Source organism: Mastigoproctus giganteus, chromosome 1 (genome assembly GCF_048544385.1).
Source record: "Mastigoproctus giganteus isolate SK-2022 chromosome 1, ASM4854438v1, whole genome shotgun sequence".
Classification (NCBI taxonomy): domain Eukaryota; kingdom Metazoa; phylum Arthropoda; class Arachnida; order Uropygi; family Thelyphonidae; genus Mastigoproctus; species Mastigoproctus giganteus.
Window position 1 is genome coordinate 138,736,697 of NC_143575.1, and position 19,804 is coordinate 138,756,500.

At 42.9% G+C, this 19,804-nt stretch overlaps 1 protein-coding gene across 1 annotated transcript in view; it reads left to right on the forward strand.

Annotated features, from left to right (window-relative positions):
* Positions 1-19,804, forward strand: part of LOC150091158 (growth/differentiation factor 8-like) — a 148,166-nt gene that overhangs the window by 61,887 nt on the left and 66,475 nt on the right. Inside the window, exon 2 of the mRNA XM_090382300.1 lies at positions 4,958-5,148. Coding sequence (XP_090238426.1) covers positions 4,958-5,148 — 191 coding nt within the window. The remainder of the gene's footprint in view (positions 1-4,957; positions 5,149-19,804) is intronic.

The following is a 19,804-nucleotide window of genomic DNA, read 5'->3' on the forward strand; positions in this document are numbered from 1 at the left end:
TGGTGATACAGCCGTTGGTGGTTTCAGTCCAACGACGGTGTCAGATTCGGGTGAGGTGGTTCTGAAGCCTATTCTTTTCCTCTTTGCATGGCGTGCTGTTGTTAACCGTATAATCTAGGAAGGTGCAGGGGAGTCCCTTCACTATATGGTATTTTATTCCACTATTTGCAATTTCCAAGTCTAGGTGAAGTACCCCCGCCAGGACCTGCAGGGTGTTGGTGCTTGTGGTGCTACAGGCTCACGTGACAGTGAGCAACAGTTCTTTGGATTGCGTCCAGGGTCCTCCGATTTACAACCATTGCTGTTTTGGTGTACCATGCTGGAGCTGCATACAAGATGGCTAGGGGGAAAGACTGTTTTATAATACAGGTTGAGGGTATGTTTTGATAACCCCCAGTCCCGTCGTGCGATCCTTGGTAATAGGCCAGCGTATCTTTTTATTTTTGTGCGAATGTAGGACAGGTGATGCTTGAAGGAAAGATTGTTATCGAGAACAATGCGAAGGTATTTCATTTTGTCGGTTAAGCCAATGGTCTTGGTGTCAATCTTAATTTGGGGCGGCCTGCAGATGTCAAGTCTGCCCTTGAGTAGTATGGATGTAGTTTTTTTCCGACGATACTTTTAAGTGGTGGATTCAAGCCCAGTTTTGGAGTTTAGTAATGGTCTGGTTTGCTTTTACCTCAAGCTGGGCACTATTATTCGCTGTAACCATCAGGATCAAGTCATCCGCAAAGGTCTGGGAAAGCACGCCGTCCAAGTCAAGGGTGAGGAACTCATCGAGGATAATGTTCCACAGGAGAGGCCCAGGACAGAACCCTGAGGGCATCCCCCGTGGACCTCTCGGTGAATTTTACCATATGATGCAGTAACGTGGATTCTTTTGTTGTCAAGGTATAATTTAATGGTACCATAGGTTCCCAGGCAACTGAGCCCTTCTGTGCCCCGCCAGGACGCTCGACCGCCATATGGTGTCAAACGCCCAGGCAAAGACCACGGAGATAGCTAAGAAATATTTTTCTTACATGCAATAGCAGAAGTGATGAGGTGATGCAGGGCTTCGGTAGTGGACGATCCTGGCTTAATTCCATATTGCATAGACGGGGGTTCGAGCCCGTCACCACCGAATATGGAGGATGCGGAAAGGTCAGGGAATGACCACCGCATATCTCGGAGCAATATGGCCTTAGTTGCTAATGCTCCTAAAAACCAAATAACAACAACAACCATATTGCATTTGGGCAGTCAAGTTTGCTGTTTAATAGTGAGGGCTTATTCTTGAGTGCAGCAACCTCTCGAAGAGTTTACTAGCAACTGGTAAGAGAGCGATGGGTTTTTAAGACCTTGGTAGTATAGGTGGCTTTGTGGGATTTTTCAATATTAGTTTAACTCCAGCAACCTTCCAAGAGGTGGGAAAGGTACTGGCATTCAGACATCTATTGTATAATTGGAGTAGTAACTGCGGAGCGTATTCTACCACTTTTTTAATTATTTATGGCTCCAGAAGATCGGGACCGAGGCATTTTTTATTTCTAATTTGTGCAGCAGCCAAGTTCAATTCCTCAAGTGTGAAAGGTGGTTCCTGCTGTCCGCTGGAACATGCTTCATTCTCGGTACAGATGGCAATTTTTACTGTGTGTTGTGGGGTTCGATGTACTGTGTGCTGTGACACATTACTCCCGTCACCAGCATTCCAATTACCGGCGAGTTGCGCCACAGTTTTGCCCCATTTTGGTATCCTCCCACGAATGCCACTATCAAATATTAACACCTTACCAACTGGATCGAGTAAAAAGGATTCACCAGATGAACAATCCTTGATAGTTCTTGTGGTTCTTGAACGTGACAATCAAAACGGAGACTCACGATGACAAAACAACCGCACGGGCTCGGATCCCAGGATCGACACCACTCAACAGCGGCTTCTAGACAACGGAACTAACCGTGAACGTGGCCTCTCCCCACAAATGGCCCAACAATGGAAATGGACAAATCATGACTAGAACTCAACTGGACTGGAGAATATTTGTAGGGAACTGACCTGTGAAATGTTAGTAGTGGATGGAACTGTAACAGCCGGTGGTCACCTTGTTACTGGACGGAGCTCTTAGAGGACACTTGACACCGAATGCTGCCCTGATCAGGTTACAGCCTCGCTGCACACACGCCATATTGGTAATCTGTGCCGGCTCCCTTCTCCGGCCCTTTCTACTCCCACCCTGGCGAAGAGAGGAGGAGATGGCCCTGCCATCTCCTCCTCTCCTCTCCTCCCCCTTTCCTTCCTTCTGGCGGGGCATGTGCACTGACATTCACTTGAGGTCTTCTTCCCTATCGACATCATTCTGCTGCCTTTCACCCCCCCCAGTCTCCTCCCATTTCTATCTTAAAGCAAGCGTATGCCCCATACACCTAAATTTAAATATGTCCAAATTAATTTCGCCCACAATCTTGGCCTTTCCTATTTAAACGACATCACCCTACGCAATCAATGTTAAAACTATTTTTTTTTTTTTAGGTCCTGGCCACTAAAATATCAGGAAATTAGATGACAGGACCTGCCAGAGTAAACTTAAACTGCTAGGTAACTGGTCTGCCTCCACAGGGCGAAAGTGGGGCAACATTGGGCCTCAGCAGGGGTCCAGGGGCTAAATGGCCAGAAGAACAACGGTACACGACACCACACATTTCAAGATCCATACACTTTTAAACCTCTGGACTTTCCAGTGAACTGACACACTCACAATGAAAGCAACGCGGAGATGGGGTAAACACCCTGGTACCGTTAGACACTGAAAACACTTTAAACTTTTTTCTGTTTATACTCCGCCACGACAACAAAGTCAGTAGAGTTGACAATAAATCGTCAATACAAATATTTAATAGTCACAGGTTTGAACCTCGGTCCACTTAAAGAACGCATCAGTGCACTCTCGCTCCCGCCCACTCAGCTACATCAGGCCTATTACACCTGAAAATCATTGCTGACCAGGTACACCCTTTCGTGGCAACGGTCTTCCCCTCTGGCGGTGCCGGCTTTCAGGGGGAAAATGCGCCATGTTACACAGCACGGATTATTCGAGATTGGTTCGTGAAACATGAGGAAGACTTCCAGGTATTGCCCTGGCCTTCAAATTCACCAGACACCAATGCCATCGAGCATCTGTGGTTTGTGTTGGAACAGCAACTCCGATCTATGGCGTCTCAACCACAGACCTTACAGGAATTAAAGGATCTGCTGGTTATGTGTTGGTACCAGATACCACAAGACACATTTAGAAATCTGGTAGCGTCCATGCCACGCCGGGTACGAGCTGTTTTGGCTGCGCGTGGAGGACCAACATCATATTAGCTAGGTGGTCATAATGTTTTGGCTCATCGGTGTATACAGGGTGTCTCAAAAATATTGGTACAAATGTTTAGGGGATGTAGGTAACATCTAAAGGAATGTGAATCGCATAGGAACCCATAACCGGAAACGTCACCGTAAGTCGGTAGACGGCACGGTAGTCGCTGCACGAAGAGCATGCATCGATATACGAACTGTGAGCTGGCTGATATGCATCTAGTGTATGGATTAGCAGAGGGCAATGGACAAGCCGCTCAATGAATTTATGGAGAACGCTTCCCAGACAGACATGAACCGGACCACCATTGTTTGGGCGTGTGCATCAAAATTTGTGTGATTATGGGTCATTTAGAAGTAACAGGAATAGTGCGGGCAGACCACGTTCGACGCGAACTCCCACCATGGAGGAAAGTGTGTTGAATGCTGTCCAGAATAATCCTACTACCAGCACACGTGCCGTTGCCTCAGGAGTGTCTCATTGCAGTGCACAGTGTGTCTGGCACGACGATTCCTTACACCCCTTTCATCTCCAAAGGGTTCAGTTACTGCTCCCCCAAGATCATCCTGCACGCGTGGCTTTTGCGCTCTGGTTTCTCCAAGAAAGTGTTCAAGACTTGAATTTTCCAGCATATGTTTTGTTCACGGATGAGACTTATTTCACTCGGGAAGGCTTATTCAATCAGCACAATGCTCATGTGTGGGCTCACGACAACCCACATGGTGTGCGCCCCATGCGACACAACATCGCTTCGCAATAAATGTGTGGGCAGGTATGGTCGATGACTGTTAGTCGGCCCATACCTGTTATCATTCCGCATGAACTCCGCTAAATATCGGATCTTTCTTGAACAAGTTCTACCAGGGTTACTTGACGATGTTCCAGCAAATGTGAGACGCAACATTTGGTTTCAACATGACGGGGCGCCTGTCCATTATGGAAAGTGTGTTCGTGACCATTTGAACAGGCGTTTTGGGCGTCGATGAGTTGGCCGTGGTGGACCCATTGCCTAGCCCCCACGCTCACCTGATTTATCGAGCCCTGATTTCTTTCTGTGGGGGGCCCTCAAATCTATCGTGTATGAATCGCCTTTGGAGATGGAAATGGATCTCGTGGCGAGACTCGTCTGTGCTGCTGCTACTGTCAAAGAAACTCCAGGTGTGTTTGACAGGGTCCGTAATCCATGCTGCGTCGGTGTCACGCATGCATCGCTTCTCATGGTGGAACCTTCGAGCATCTGTTGTAACATCATGAAATGCATCCATCTCGTACTCCATCGTTAATATTATGTCAAATAAATGTTTGCCACTAATTACTGTCTTGTGTCATTTCTGCTTCTTGTGTCTCTGCTACTACTTTCCCGTGACGTTTCCGGTTATGAGTTCCTATGCGATTCACATTCTTTTCGGTATTACCTACCTCCCCTAAACGTTTGTACCAATATTTTTGAGACACCCTGTATATATATATATATATATATATATATATTTTTTTTTTTTAATGTATAGTATATGAATCATATGAATGTGGTTTCTATTTAATAAAAGAAATTAAGATAACAAGAGTTGTACTATTTAAAATATTTTAAGACTTTAACTGTATGCCCCCTTTCTTAGCTCCAAAACGACTCCACATCGACAGCTACAGAATCCAATACTTCAAATTTTCTAGCGTCGTTATGAACTCCCATGTGACCAGTGCACATTTGTGGCTTTATATCAGACCATCCAAAGAGGCCTCGGAAAGTAATATTGCTCTCTATCAAGTAGTGAGGCATAATAGCCACGAAGCCCCCATGTTACTTCAGGTAAGAACTAGCGATTTTAACTTTTTTTTTTTTTTTGCGAACTAATAAATTCAGTTACAAGAACTACGAAATTAAAATTTTGAAATTTAAATATTAAATAATGTGAAGAGATAACCATCCCTGAAGTCTCAGCTCTTAATAATACAAATAAACCCAATTTGGGACCCTTCAAATAATTTCCGTCAATGCTGTGTTTTTATTTGGATAACAAAGACCCTAATGGAACAATACTGGACTGGGATTTAAGCAGGCTGAGAAAGGTATTTTCCACCACATAATAAAAAAAAAAAAAGTCTGTACCAGGTACATAAATGTGATCTGCCGCTAACATATTTAAGGTGTTTTACATTTAAGAGTCGTCAGCAGGCGTTAAAAACGTGTTAATTTTCAGATATTAAGCTTTATGCTATTCAAACTTTTTTTCAGATATTAATAAAACTCATGGATAACTCACTATAAAAATGTTTTTATTTTATTAATAATAATTACATATCGGTTACTGAAAGTACTGGTATGTGATGACTAAAGTAGGATATATCATTTTTACATTGAAGAGATTTTAGTTCACGACTAAATACACCATCTATAGTTGTTCCATTACGTGGAGTATTTATCGAAAGATCTGATCACATGTCCAAGTTGAAGAAAAAAGGTAAAAAAAAGATAGGTAAAAAGGCCTACGCGCTCTGGATTCATTTATTCTATTTTCATTATGTAGCACAGAGCGGAAAGGAAAGTAATATAACGAGTTGTACTTAAAACAGGTTTAATGTAAATACGATAAACAGTAAAAACAGAATATGTAGATACATACAGTAACTAGTAATACAAAAGCTTTCGGGCTTTATGTTACCCTTCATCAGTTAACCGCTGGGTTAACTGATCTTGGGTAACATAAAGCCCGAAAGCTTTTGTATTACTAGTTACTGTATGTATCTACATATTCTATTTTTACTGTTTATCGTATTTACATTAAACCTAGTTTAAGTACAACTCGTTATTTTACTTTACGTTCCGCTCTGTGCTACGTAATCAAAATAGTATAAGTTGAAGAACGTTTTTAGATACTGTATTTACTCTGGCAGGTCCTCCCACCTAATTTCCTGAGATTTCAGTGCTAGCCACTGAACACGTGACCTAAAAAAAAAAACAAAAAAAAAAACATCGCGTGCGGGAGGCATCGGAAGAGTTTGAGAGGCCAAATGGTGTGCAATGTAATGTGTGGGGCATTCGCTTACGTGCAGGTAGAAAAGGGGAGGGTGACTGAAGGCTGGGGGAAAAGTATGGGGTTAATAGGGAAAGCGACTCCAAGTTGATGTCAGTGGGGCATGCCCATGCCCCACCAGAAGGAAAAGAGGGGTGGCAAAATTATCAAATTATTATTTTAGGGTTGCCCGTAATTGAATACATTAACCGTATTTGTGCCTGTAAATTGCGTGTGTTCTATGGTCGATTTGCCTGTTTTGTGGACGAAAAAACTCCAATTTCTGGGAAGAAAAACCTTGCTATCTACGCCTGACACCGACTAACTCAGCCACGGAGTGAAAAAAGCCCATTAAAGTTCCTCGCATCATTGACGAGACTCGAACCTGAGCCTTTCCACACGGTGTGGGGAGGACGGTGACGATACCACTGTGCTACCGCAGAGACCAAGGGGGGTGGCAGGGAGAGGAGGAAAGTGGGCCATGCAAGGGAGCAAGCACAGATCGCCAGTAAGCCATGGTAGCAGTATATCTGCTGTTTTGTCAAGTCCCTGAATTGTCAATTCTGAGACAGGTCACTGACATGAGTTCAGTCGTCTGATCAGTAATTTAAGCATTCCTGGGATGAAGTCCCATCCTGCGTTGTAACAAGGCATAGTAATGGTATGTCTGTTATTTTGTCAGTGACAAAATAGTCCCAGACACGAAAACCGTGGGTTTTCGTGTCTGGGACAGTGTCACACTGTGTGCTTTGTTATCCAATCAGTGTTCTAGCCGTTCTTGGGATGAAGTCCCGTCCAAGGTTACTTAGCCCCGCCAAATTAATGTTTGCAGAGCAGAGTATCTGCTGTTTTGTCAGGTCCGTGGAATTCTGGTTACGTGTTTAGTTGTTCAGTTCATATTTTATCCATTCCTGGGATGTAGTCGCATCCTAGGTTGTTCAGTCTGGTCAGTTGAGCGTCAGTCTGTGGAAGTTCAGTGTTTGTCTTGCTTAGTCAAGTTGCATGGGCAGGGGTCCGGCGGGTGTGATATATTCCGATGATCTATGATGGTGTAGGACTGGATGGTTCCAGTGAGGGCAAGAGACGAGAAGGGAGATTAGGTAGGTCATGGTAGCTGTCGTTGTGGCTGGGGGAAGGTCCTTCTGCCGAAGAGGACTTGCACGTATTTTGTTAAAGCCTTGTAGCTATTCTCTTCTTCCAAAATACAATCTTCCTGGTTTTGTGGTACAAATTAGGTTTCCATGATGAGGCGGCATCGTAGATTTTCATATAATTGGCAATGATGCATGAGATGTTCCCATGTTTCGATCTGTCTGCAGTGGCAGAGAGGGGTGTCACTAAGTCCAAAACCTTATAGTTTTTGTCTAATTGCACCATGGCTGGTGAGCAGATAAGTAACTAAGAGTTCTGGGGAGAATCAGTGTGGATATTTTGGGTAGACAGCCTCAATAGATGGCAGGAATTTTTTGGTTATTTCTGCCTTTGGCGAGTTTTCCAACGTATCTGCCAGGTGTATTGGAGATGCTAGGTAAGTCGCTTCTCTATTTTAGGGTCGTTGGTCAGGTCTATTGTGAAGTTCTGGCAGGTGGCGATTTTACCTGTGGAGATGGCGCCTCCGTAGCCGGGTGGCCAGGAGCAGCAGTGCGTAGCACACGCTTCTTGATTAGACCGGGGTTAGAGCCCGTGACAACCAAATAGGGGGATGCGGAAAGGTCAGGGAATTACCACCGCATATCCCCGGAGCAATATGGCCTTAGTTGCTAATGCTCCTTCAAAAAAAAAAAAAAAACTTTGGGGAGGTGGTAGAGGATCCGCAACAAACTACCTCCAGGTCTAAGGGGAGGACGCCCATGAGGACTTGCAGCACATGGGTGCTACAGGCTCTGGAGATTGTGGGCAGGATATATCGTTTTATAGTATCGAGTCTTCTTCTGTTGGTTACGGTAGTCGCTTTTTGAACCAGATTCCCGAGGCATATAGGATGACAGGCAGGAAATCTGTTTTGTGCAAGAGGGTTAGGGTCTTCATTCTCAGTCTCCATTCTTTGCGGGTGTTTCTTGCAAAGAGCACAGAGTAGTTCCCAATTTTGTTCCGGAAGTACATGACATGTGGTGTAAAGTATGACACCGAGGTGCTTTAGTGCCATTGTGAGTTTGATAGTGGTCCCCTGGACTTTAATTTGGGGAGGTCTCCTAGTGTCTAGGGTCACTCTGAGTAAGACTGAGCTTGTTTTGGTTGTGGAGATCGCCAGGTTATTTTTGTCAGCCCATTCTTGTAGGATGGCGAGAGTCCTGTTTGCTGTGTTTTCCTGTTGAGCTCGGCTGTCCTCAGCCAGCATCACGATGAGGTCATCTGCATAGGGGGGGCATTCCACTGTTGTTGGGGTTTTTAGGAGCATTAGCAACTATGGCCATATTGCTCCAGGATATGCAGTGGTCATTCCATGACCTTTCCGCATCCTTCGTATTTGGTGGTGACGGGCTCGCACCCCGGTTTAATCAAGAAGCGTGTGCTACGCACTGCTGCTCCTTCCCACCTGGCTACGGAGGCGCCTATCTGCATAGGCTTGAGACGTGGTGTTTCCATGGTTGAGGTTTAAGAAGCCATCTAGGACAACGTTCCAAAGACGTGGACCCAGAATGGAGCCCTGTGGGTTTCCTCTTGACAGAGCAACATACAGCTAACAATAATAATAAATTTATATAAAAGCACACTAATATATTGTTTTACATTAAATGTCGACTATGTCAATATTCATGTTCACTCAATAGTTTGTCAATATTCAAATTTCAGTTTGGGTCAAATTAAATTATCACATTCACATCTCCAGTTATACAGGGTGATTCACTACCAGTGCGACAAACTTGCAGGAGGTGTAGGGGGCACAAAGACGAATCGGAATCACATAGCATTGCAGGGTCCGAAATGCCTTCGTTATGCGGTAGAGGACGTTGAACGGGAGGTCGCGTGAACAGCGATCCCGCTGGAAGTCAGCATTTGCGAACCGTTTCTGTTGAAGAAACCAAGTAGCAAAAGTCCTCCGGAGTGGATAATCCGCAGGCTCCAATGATTGGACGCGTTGCAGATGGTATGAACTTATTTGGTTTGTTGACAGTATCCTCCATACGGTGGATTGGGAAATACCCAATCGTTGGCCTATCGCTCGAGTACTCGTACTCGGATTGCCTATTGCAAGATGTAGGACATTCTCCTCATTGTCTGGCGTCCTCGAATCATGGTACCTCTCGTGAAACAACCAGTCTCACGTAACCTTCTGTGCACACGTGCGAAAATCTATGATGAGGAGCACGCCCGTGCGGGAAACGTTCCTGGTGCAAGCGCAGAGCGGCGCGCCCGTTACAGTCCGCAGCCCCATACGCGAGGTGTATGTCGGCCAGTTCAACGTTTGAATACTCGTCCATCCTACTGCCTCGGGAACCGGTTCGCAAATGCTGACTTCCAGTGGGATCGCTGTTCACGCGACCTCCCGTTCAACGTCCTCTACCGCATGACGAAGGCATTTCGGACCCTGCAATGCTATGTGATTCCGATTCGTCTCTGTGCCCCCTACACCTCCTGCAAATTTGTCGCACTGGTAGTGACTCACCCTGTATATCAAATAAACGGCAAATGCGACAGATGTACTGCGGGAGACTCGACGACAAATTACGTCAACATAGTCTGTAAAATGCGACAGCTGTATGGAAGAGAGTGAAACACTTTACATATTTTGTTTTACAGCATTGTATATTAATTATGTTCATCTGATGAGGGAAATACACGGTGCTGCCACTTTATTAGGTACAACTACCTAGCAGCGTGTTGGGCCTCCTTTAGCCTTCAAAACAGCGTGAATTCGTCTAGGCATGGATTGAACAAGATTCTGAGAACGTTGTTACAGTAATGCAGTACCATGCAGACGTGAGTGTGTCACGCAGTTCCTTGAGATTCGACGGAGATGTAGGCCTGCAGCGAATCGCAGTTCCTTGAGATTCGACGGAGATGTAGGCCTGCAGCGAACAGCCCTTTCTAACTCATCCCAAAGATGTTCAATAGGATTGAGATCCCTAGACTGAGCAGGCCACTGCAGAAAAGAAAAGTCATTGTCGTGTTCCTGGATAAACTGTCAACATGAAACGGATGCACTTGGTCAGCAGCGATGTTAAGGTACGATGAGGCATTCAGACGTGAATCTATGGGTATGAATGGACCCAACGTGTGCCAAGAAAACATTCCCCACACCATAACACTGATCCCCCCCACCTTGCACAGTAGTCGTCAGACTTGACGGGTCCATGGATTCATGTTGCTTTCGCCAAATTCTGAGCCTTCCATCAACATGATGCAACAGGAACTTCGAATCGTCAGACCAAGCAACTGTTTCCCATCCTCGATAGTCCAGTTCTGGTGTTGCTGTGCCCACAGGAGGCGTGCTCTCTTGTTCTTCATTGATAACAAAGGTACGTGATGTGGCACTTGGCTGTTGTAGCCCATTCGCGACAAAGTGCGACTAGTGGTCCGTTGCGATATTTTGTTCTGCACACCAAGGTTGTATTCTGACGTGATGTGCGACATTGTGGCCCGTCTGTTTGCTTGCACAATTTTAGCCATCCTCCTCCTCTGACTTCTCTCATCCACAAGCGATTTTCTTCCATAGGAGTGTCGCTGAGAGGATGTTTTCTGTTCGTTGCGCCATTCTCGATACACCCTTGAAACTGTGGTGCGTGGAAAGTTCAGGAGAACTGCCGTTTCAGAGATGCTTTGTCCAGCACGTCTTGCACCCACTACCATGCCACGTTCGAAGTCCGTTAGATCACTCCTTTTCCCCATTCTTGCTATGGTTTTACGCTTAACTGATACTAGAAAGGTTGTTCTACTGCATCCACAACTGTGGTCATGTGACTTGCAACGTTGTGGGACAAACCATTTGTGTGCACAGCAGGGGTCTACCTAATAAAGTGGCAGGACAGTGTATGTAGAATATTGGTTTAATTGATTAAAATTGTCTGTTATTACAAAACTAATTCTTAAGGTTTTGCTATTCTGCAAGTGCGTTCACTTAAGGAAATGACGATTTCTTAAATTCTACGTTAAATTTTGTTATTTTAAATTTAGATGTATTATAAATTGTTATGATTACTCTAAATATTAGTGATCCACCTCAGAGTTGGTGGCTGTTTTATTTTTCGCTAAACAATTAAGGATTCGAAGTTTTGTATATGATGGCTGTAAACTGCATATATTGTATGGTCGGTTTGTCTGATTTCTGATTTACTAAATGAAAAACCCGAGTTTCAGGCGGAAAAAAACAAGCAAATTTGGTCCATGGCCAATTGACTTGGCTACGCTGTTTAAAAAGTCGAAAAAAATCTGTCCCTTAACAGGATTCGAACCCAGTGAGTGGGTGATGTTAAATATGTTCTTCAACAGAAGATAAATGAGACAAATAAAATTCCATCACCTTCATAAAGTTTAATATTTCTTTAATAAATCCCTATATCGGTAAAGTTATATCATTCTGTAAAACTAGTGATATGGTATCATCGTTCTGTAATATTACGAACTTTGTATTGCACATTTCGTTTATAAAAGCAACCACCTGCTGCTATCTGTCCTCTCTACTTATTCAGCACAGGTACAACATACACTCAGTTATCTCCAAGGAAAAGCATAATCATTGCTCTTGATAGGGAGAGCATTATTAGTCGACATATAGCTGCAAAAGTTGGCTGTAACCAGTTTATTGTGTCAAGGTCATCAAAAAGAAACGTGAAAACGGATATGTCAAAAGAAAATCTGGAACGGCACTGAAACAGAAAAGTACTGCAGGACAAGACGTTTTGACGCGTTCATGCCTTCATGAAGGTTTCACAAACCTAAAATATATGTGGAAGGAACACAATAAGGTGAAATACAAATGACAGAACTGTCCGATGAAGACCTGTGATGAGGCCTGAAATTATAACGACCTTGTAAGAAATCCTTATTGACAAAATCCATGAGGAAAAAAAACGACTAACGACTGAACTGGCCTAAAGAAAATGCTAATTGAACTGAGCAACGGGAAGCTGTAATATTCTCTGTTTAATTAACCAAATTTAACCTCTGCGGATCGGTTGGTAAAAGCTACATTCGGGGTAGATATAACTCCTCTGACCGTGTGGTCGTCCCGGTGTATAAACAGAAAATTTATTTATTTATAATGAAGCTTATCACCCCTGACTGTTCAAAGGAATGGGCAGAATACATTTTAAAACGATACATACTGTAAAATGAATGTTAAATGGTGGCTACCACAAAAATTTTAAACTGTTTTGCCTGTCATTAAAGACCTCTTTCATGGAAAATTGTGCTTTCAAACGAGACTGCGCCTTGCCAAACTGTACATAAGGTTAATAACAACATTACAGAATCATTTAATACAATTTATCGTATGCTAATTTTAACTTGTTTCAAATACCGACTGTTTTAAAGATTTTTTTTTTTAATATATATATATATATATATATATATATATATATATCATTAGCAGAGGCAGATTTAACGGCGGGAGCACCGGGCACGCGCCCTGGGCCCCGACTTCTGAAGAGCCCGCAAAACCCCAACTTTACACTTTTTTCTAATGACACAAGGCTTGGTTTCATATGTGCAATTTTAATTACGTACAAGTTTACAATCGGCGGTAAAACCTGATAGTATGTTTATATTCGCTTATTTTCATTATATCATTACTACGCTGCATAGGCCCCACGCGGCTGCGCTACCGCTCATCGGAGCAATAGAATCATATATGCTACTTTGTACTTACAAAGGTTCTCCTGCAGTGCAGACTTACGATATACGCAAATACCGTATACAGTCATACCCCGAAGTTACGCGATAGTTGGGTCCGACGAAAATCGCTTAAGTTGAATTAGCATTAAGTCGGGGTACAACTTTGCATATAAATACATATAAATTTTGTTTAATTGAGACCAAGGACTAACAAAAACACTAGTTTAGAAGAAAAATATTTAATAAAACTGCAGTTCTTTATACATATTAATACAAAATATGTATTAAAAAATAAATGAGTTACGTAAAAAAGTTATTTCGATGTCGATGGCTTCATAAAATCTAACAAATTCGTCTGTCGACACAGCGCCTTCTTTTTTTCACGCAGAATTTCTTCGTAGCAAGCTAATACTTTTTTTATTCTTTGCTTTGTAGCTATAACGCGTTCTTCGTTGGAGTCTATGTGTTCTAAAATTTTTAAGCCCTTTTCAATTGAGCTGAGACCTTCTGTCAAGCTTGCAATTGCCATGTGCTTTTCTGGGGAAACTGGGTCTGAAGTGTCGGATACTTCAATGACGTTTTGCTCACGCATCTCTATGAGCTCATTCATTGTCAGCTCCTGACTATGTGAATCCAACAGCTCGTTCACATCATCACCATTGACTTCCAAATCGAATTGCCTGGCAAGATTAACAACTTCTATCACATGAGCGACATGATCAGTTTCTGGCGTTGTTTTCCTCTCGTTTTTGAAAAAAAAAAAAAATGGACAAAGTTTCTTCCAGACACCATTCAATGTTTTTTTGTGAATTTCATCCCAAGATTCTTCAATGATTCTTACGGCATCTAAAACATTGAATTGTTTCCAAAAATCTTTAACAGATATCTCACTATTTTGTCTCATAGCTTCATTCAGACGTGCAAACGAACGCCTCGTGTAGCCTTGAATGTTTGATGACTCCCTGGTCCATCGGTTGAAGCAGGCTGGTTGTGTTTGGAGGCAAAAAACACAACTTTCACACGTGGGTCGAAATTAATTAGGGTGGCAGGAGGGTGACCGGGTGCATTGTCAACAAGAAGCATCACTTTAAATGGAATCTGTTTAGATTTGTAATAACGTTCGACTTCCGGTATGAAGTGGTGACTAAACCAGTCCTCAAAAATGGAAGCTGTCACCCAAGCTTTATGATTTGACTTCCAAATCACTGGTAAGCTAATTTTAGATATACACCAAACGAAAAAATCAAGAACCGCGTAACTCCGAGTTCGCGAAGTCGGGGTATTACTGTATTGTTGAAATTATATTAAGAATAAATTAATAGAGAAAAAAATTTATTTAAATATTTTCACATTTGTAATTTTAATTTCAAGTAAAATTCTAAGATTTTTTTGTTCAAATTTCTGATTGTTACTCATATTATACGTATACTATCATTAATTATACTTTTACATATGTTCAACTATTAGTTCAAAACTTTGTGATTGTTATTATTAATTATATTATACATATATTACATTCAAATTTTACTGGAAATAAAACATTAATAGTACATAATATTTTTTATTTTAAAAAATGGTTAACATGTATTTTTATTTTCCCTGTCTCTCTCTTATTTTAAGGGGCGCTATATTTTCTTCTGCGCCCGGGGCCTCAACCGACCTTAATCCGCTACTGACATTAGGTGAAGAAGTTCATGCAATACTGCAATATCTGATCCTTTTCATGGCCAGGAAACTGTTACGATTTGAACTCGATTGAAAACTGCTGGAATGTTATTGGACAGAAAATTGCTGCCAAAAGGCCATCAAGAGATAACATTGGGAAAACAATTATTCATGCCAGCTACCAAGAACAAAGCAGAGATTACATCAAGAATATGATACACTGCATTTCAGACAGATCCAAAGCGGTACTTAAAGCTCGTGGTGGGCCAACAAAATACTAATATCTGTTATTATAGGGCCTAATGGTATCACAACGTATTTATTTTTGCTGCTGGTATATTTTTTTTTTCGTCGTATTACATAATATTGTAAACATTAAGCACAACAAATTAGAGACCACCGTAGCCGAGTGGTCCAGCGCCAGGGTACATAAGTACACGTGCTTTGAGCGACCGAGATTCAAGTCCGTGACTGCTGCATACGGTACTGTTTCTCGTATTCTTTGTATTTTGTGAACTCCTGTGACCGAGTGGTCGGGCCACAGTATAAACAGAAGATTGATTTATTTAAACGGGTATCACATGACCTGCACCGTAAAATATATATTTTTTCTTTACTTATCAATAAAATGTAACACCAATTTACATCAGTGTACAGCCATATTAGGACCACCCGAGAATTAACTCATCTGCCCATGAGTCCATCAATTGCGTCTGTGTTCTCGTCGATTTGCCTGTTTTACCGGAAGAATTATTTTTTGAACTTGCCTGTTTTACCAAGTTTCCAAGGGGGGGGGGGCAGTGACTGGTGGACCTTCCTATCCACGCCATAGACTCACTAACTCAGCCATGGAATGCAAAAAGCCCAAACCTCGCTTCAATGACATGACGCATTAGCATAGGCATGTGATGCAAGAAAGCAAGCTTACAGCATCAGTCATAAAAAAAAAAAAAAAAAACTTCACGTTTCACCCATACGTTCGCTCCAAAAAGTTTGTCTGGTTCTTATTTGACATAACGCTGTTAAGTTCCACAACGACAGATGGTAGTTTCAGGGGAGTTACTATATGTGGCGCATGGGTGACAATCGCAATTTAACCCCCTTCAAAATTTTCTTCACATGTGTATGTAAGTTTCAGGTTTTCCGGCGCCTCTTGAACGTTGGCGCCCGGGTGCAGTGCACAACTTGCACCCTCGGGATGACACACCCTTAGGTAGTTTGTTCCAGCAGTCAACCGCCCACTGGCTAAAGGCAAATTTCCTCACATCTATTCTACAACTCTCTTTCCTCAATTTGAATTTATGTCCCCCTCAGATGCGCAATCTGAGCAAGAGGAAGAATCCCATCAGCAATTAGCCTCTTAAACCATCCAAGGCCTTATACACGTCAATCAGATCACCTCGCAGGTATCCAGTTTCCAAATGCTGCAATTTGCAGAACTTAAGCCTTTCTTGCTAAGAACAACCGTTTCTTGCCCTTCTCTGTACTCATTCCAGCAGCTCTACATCCTTCCTAAAATGAAGCCTCCAGACCTGTACAGTATTCAGCACTCAAGGTATGGCCTTACCATTGCCTTACACAAGGGAAAAAAAATCGGGAAGTACAGGAACCTAAGACAGGAGATGAAAGATATGTGGCATATGCAACAAGCAATGACCATCCGATCAACCACAGGTATGGTGCCAAAGACCGTTAATAACAGCCTAGCAGCAATTGGTCTCCCAGCGAACACTTACAAGGAACTCCAGAAAGTCGCAATCCTGAACACCTATAGAATAGTCAGAGTTCCTCGACCAACAGTAACACCAGACATAACAACCACCCAGTGTACTTGGTAGCAATATCTGTCATGAGGTGGAACCCCCAATCAGAAATAATATGAAAGCAATAATAGTAGTAATAAAAGCATGTTATCTCATAACAAAGAAAGTTTCACCCCAAAAACGTGTTTGGTGCAACAAAAACCAAGTAAGAAGTGGAGCAGTGGCGCTGTCCCCGTATGGCTACCACAGGAGAAGGACAAGACCATCCAGCCGCACCAACTGGAAGTGCTTCCTGTGCAACTATGTAGTGACCACCAAGGAAGGAAGAAAATGCCAACACATGACGTGGAGAATCGAAATGAACACGTACATCATGCAAGCAGATTATGAAATAGCGAAGCTAGAGACCGATATGACAATGTACAGAGCAACACTACATACCAAGTGGTTGGAACAATTCCGGATATTCAGTCATCAAACAGAGGACCAGAGAAGAACAATCATCAAGAAGAACCTGACAGCTCCTGCAATCTTGGAAATGATCAAGCAGGGTGTGAGCAATCAACTACAAAGGATAAAGAATATGGTCAATACGGAACCAGAGGAGGAAGAACATACCACTACTGAACCAGAGGAGGAAGAGCAATAAGAAATACAACCCACAGCAGCTTAAGTGGAAAAAGACAAGGTCATTATATCCAGAATAGAAGACGAGTGCAAGAAGGCCCTAACAGAATTTGAAGGAATGGACCCCACAAAATGCAACGTAATACGAAAGCAGAAGCCCAATAGAACCTTGTGGAGAGTCACAGAGCACCTCAATCAGCAAATAATAACCACATTACCTCGAAAACAATGGTGCAACACTGAAGGCCATCCACATAGCCGTATATTGTGCTGCCATAGCAGCCACTAGGTTTAATGGAAGACAAATGAGAAACCAGCAGCAAAAGAACCAAAAACAGAATTAACTGCCAGCTTAGGAAAGAAGATTTCAGCAGAAGATAGAAGAATTAAGAGTCAAGATAGGCCAATTGGCCCATTACCAAAGGGGTAATAGGTGTAAGAAATTTATTGGAAAAGTGACGAGCATCCTGAAGAAAGACAGCATCCGCAGAAAACACAAAACAAAAAATATCAGAGAATAGGAGAGTACTTGGAAGTAGAACCTCATTGCATTCAGCTATAGTTTACATGGATAAAGAGAAAGGTCCCAGTGGAAAATAAACAACCGAAACTTTGATGAGGATCTAAGAGCTTTCTACAGGAGACTTGGAGAAGACAGGAAAGAAGTGAACGGACTACCCAAGCAGAATACGATTGAGGGGTTCTGGGGCAACATATAGAGCAATAAAGTAAGACATAACAGCCGAGCCCCACGGATAGAACTAGAACGGAAAAAAACCAAGGACGCACGATAGATTGGGAGATTCAGGAGGAAGAAAAACAGACGATCAAGAACTCTCACAAATGACGAACTCCAGGAATAGATAAACTTCCACAACTACTGGTACAAGGAGCTCACTTGCACACACAAGCACCTGGCAGAGCAGTTCACCTCAATGATAAGGAACCCAGAGACAATCCCAAAGTTTCTTACTCAAGGCATCAGATATCTGAAGACAAAGGTTGAAGATACAAGAAACCCAGAGAAATACAGGCCAATCACCTGCCTCCCAACTATGTACAAGCCCGACCAGCTGCATAACTAAGAAGACATCAAACCACTTGGAGAGCCAGAACTTCTGGCCAAGCATCAGAAAGAATGGAAGCGGCTGAGCAAAGGATGCATGGAGCAATTAACCAAAGATGCCGCAGTTATAGAGCAAGCCTAAAAGAAGTGCCGCAACTTGCACTCTGCCTACATTGGTTACTGCAAGGGCTTCAACTCCGTGCCTCATAGCTGGCTAATAGAGGTGCTGTGCTGAACATCTACAAAGTCAATCCGATAGTGACAAATTTCCTAGGAGAAATGATGGCGAAATAGAGTACCACCATTATGGTTGAGAACATCACAACCAGGCCAATCCCCCATCAGAAGAATCTTTCAGGGAGATGTCCTGAGCCTACTGTGGTTCTGTGTAGCACTTAACGCACTATCCACCATGCTCAACAGCAGCAAGTACGGATATAACCTCAAAGAAAGCAGGAAGAATCTGTACACCCTAACCCATCTGATGTACAGGGATGACATCAAGCTCTATGTGGAAACTGATAGACATGACCAGGTTGCCAGGATATTACATCAGAAGCTAGCAAGGAAATACCAGTTGATCAAAGAAAGTGTACCGTAATACAAGTACAAACCGCGGGCAGTACTAGAAATCCCAACCAACAAGCTGTACTGGGACCCCGACATAATAACGGATAAGACAATCTCGCACAACAGACCAGACATAACCCTTGTGGACAAGAAGGAAAAGGGTACCTATCTGACTGATATAGCCGAAACCAACACTGGCAACCTGCAAAAAACCCATCAGGAAAAATTCAGGAAGTACACGAACCTAAGACAGGAGATCAAAGAGATGTGGCATACGCAACAAGTAATGACCATCCCAATAATCGTGTCAACCACTGATATGGTGTCAAAAATCCTACATAACAGCCTAGCAGGAATAGGTCTCCCAGTAAACACCCACAAGGAATCCCAGAAACTCACAAACCTGAACACTGTAGGATAGTCAGAGAGTTCCTTAACCAACAGTAACACCAAACATAACAACCACCACCCTGTGTACTTGGTAGCAATACCCATCACGAGGTGGAACCCCCAATCAGGGAGAAATAATATAAACAGTAATAATAACAGTAACACCAGACATTACAACCACCCTGTGTACTTGATAGCAGTACCTATCACAGAGTGGAATCCCCCAATCAGGGAGATATAATATAAAAACAATAATAACTCGTGTGGCTTGCGATGAAACATAACAAAATTTAGTATGGTGGTGTACCATAGAATAATGAGGAAATGTTATTTGGAAAGGTATAAAGATTTCTAGGAGTTGTATAAGAAATACCAAAAAGGTCACATTACAGAAGTCAACACAAGATGTTCCAAAATATGGTGGCATGACATCAATAAGGCATGTGATCCCTCCAATAGCTAAACAGTCTTGACAGCGGTGAGCCACGCTCGATATAAAAACGTGCATAAGATTTTGTGGCAACAAATTCCATTCCTCCACTGTGCAGACCTTAGCTCACCAAGTGACTGAGGAGCTGTCTGTAGGAGTGCAATGCA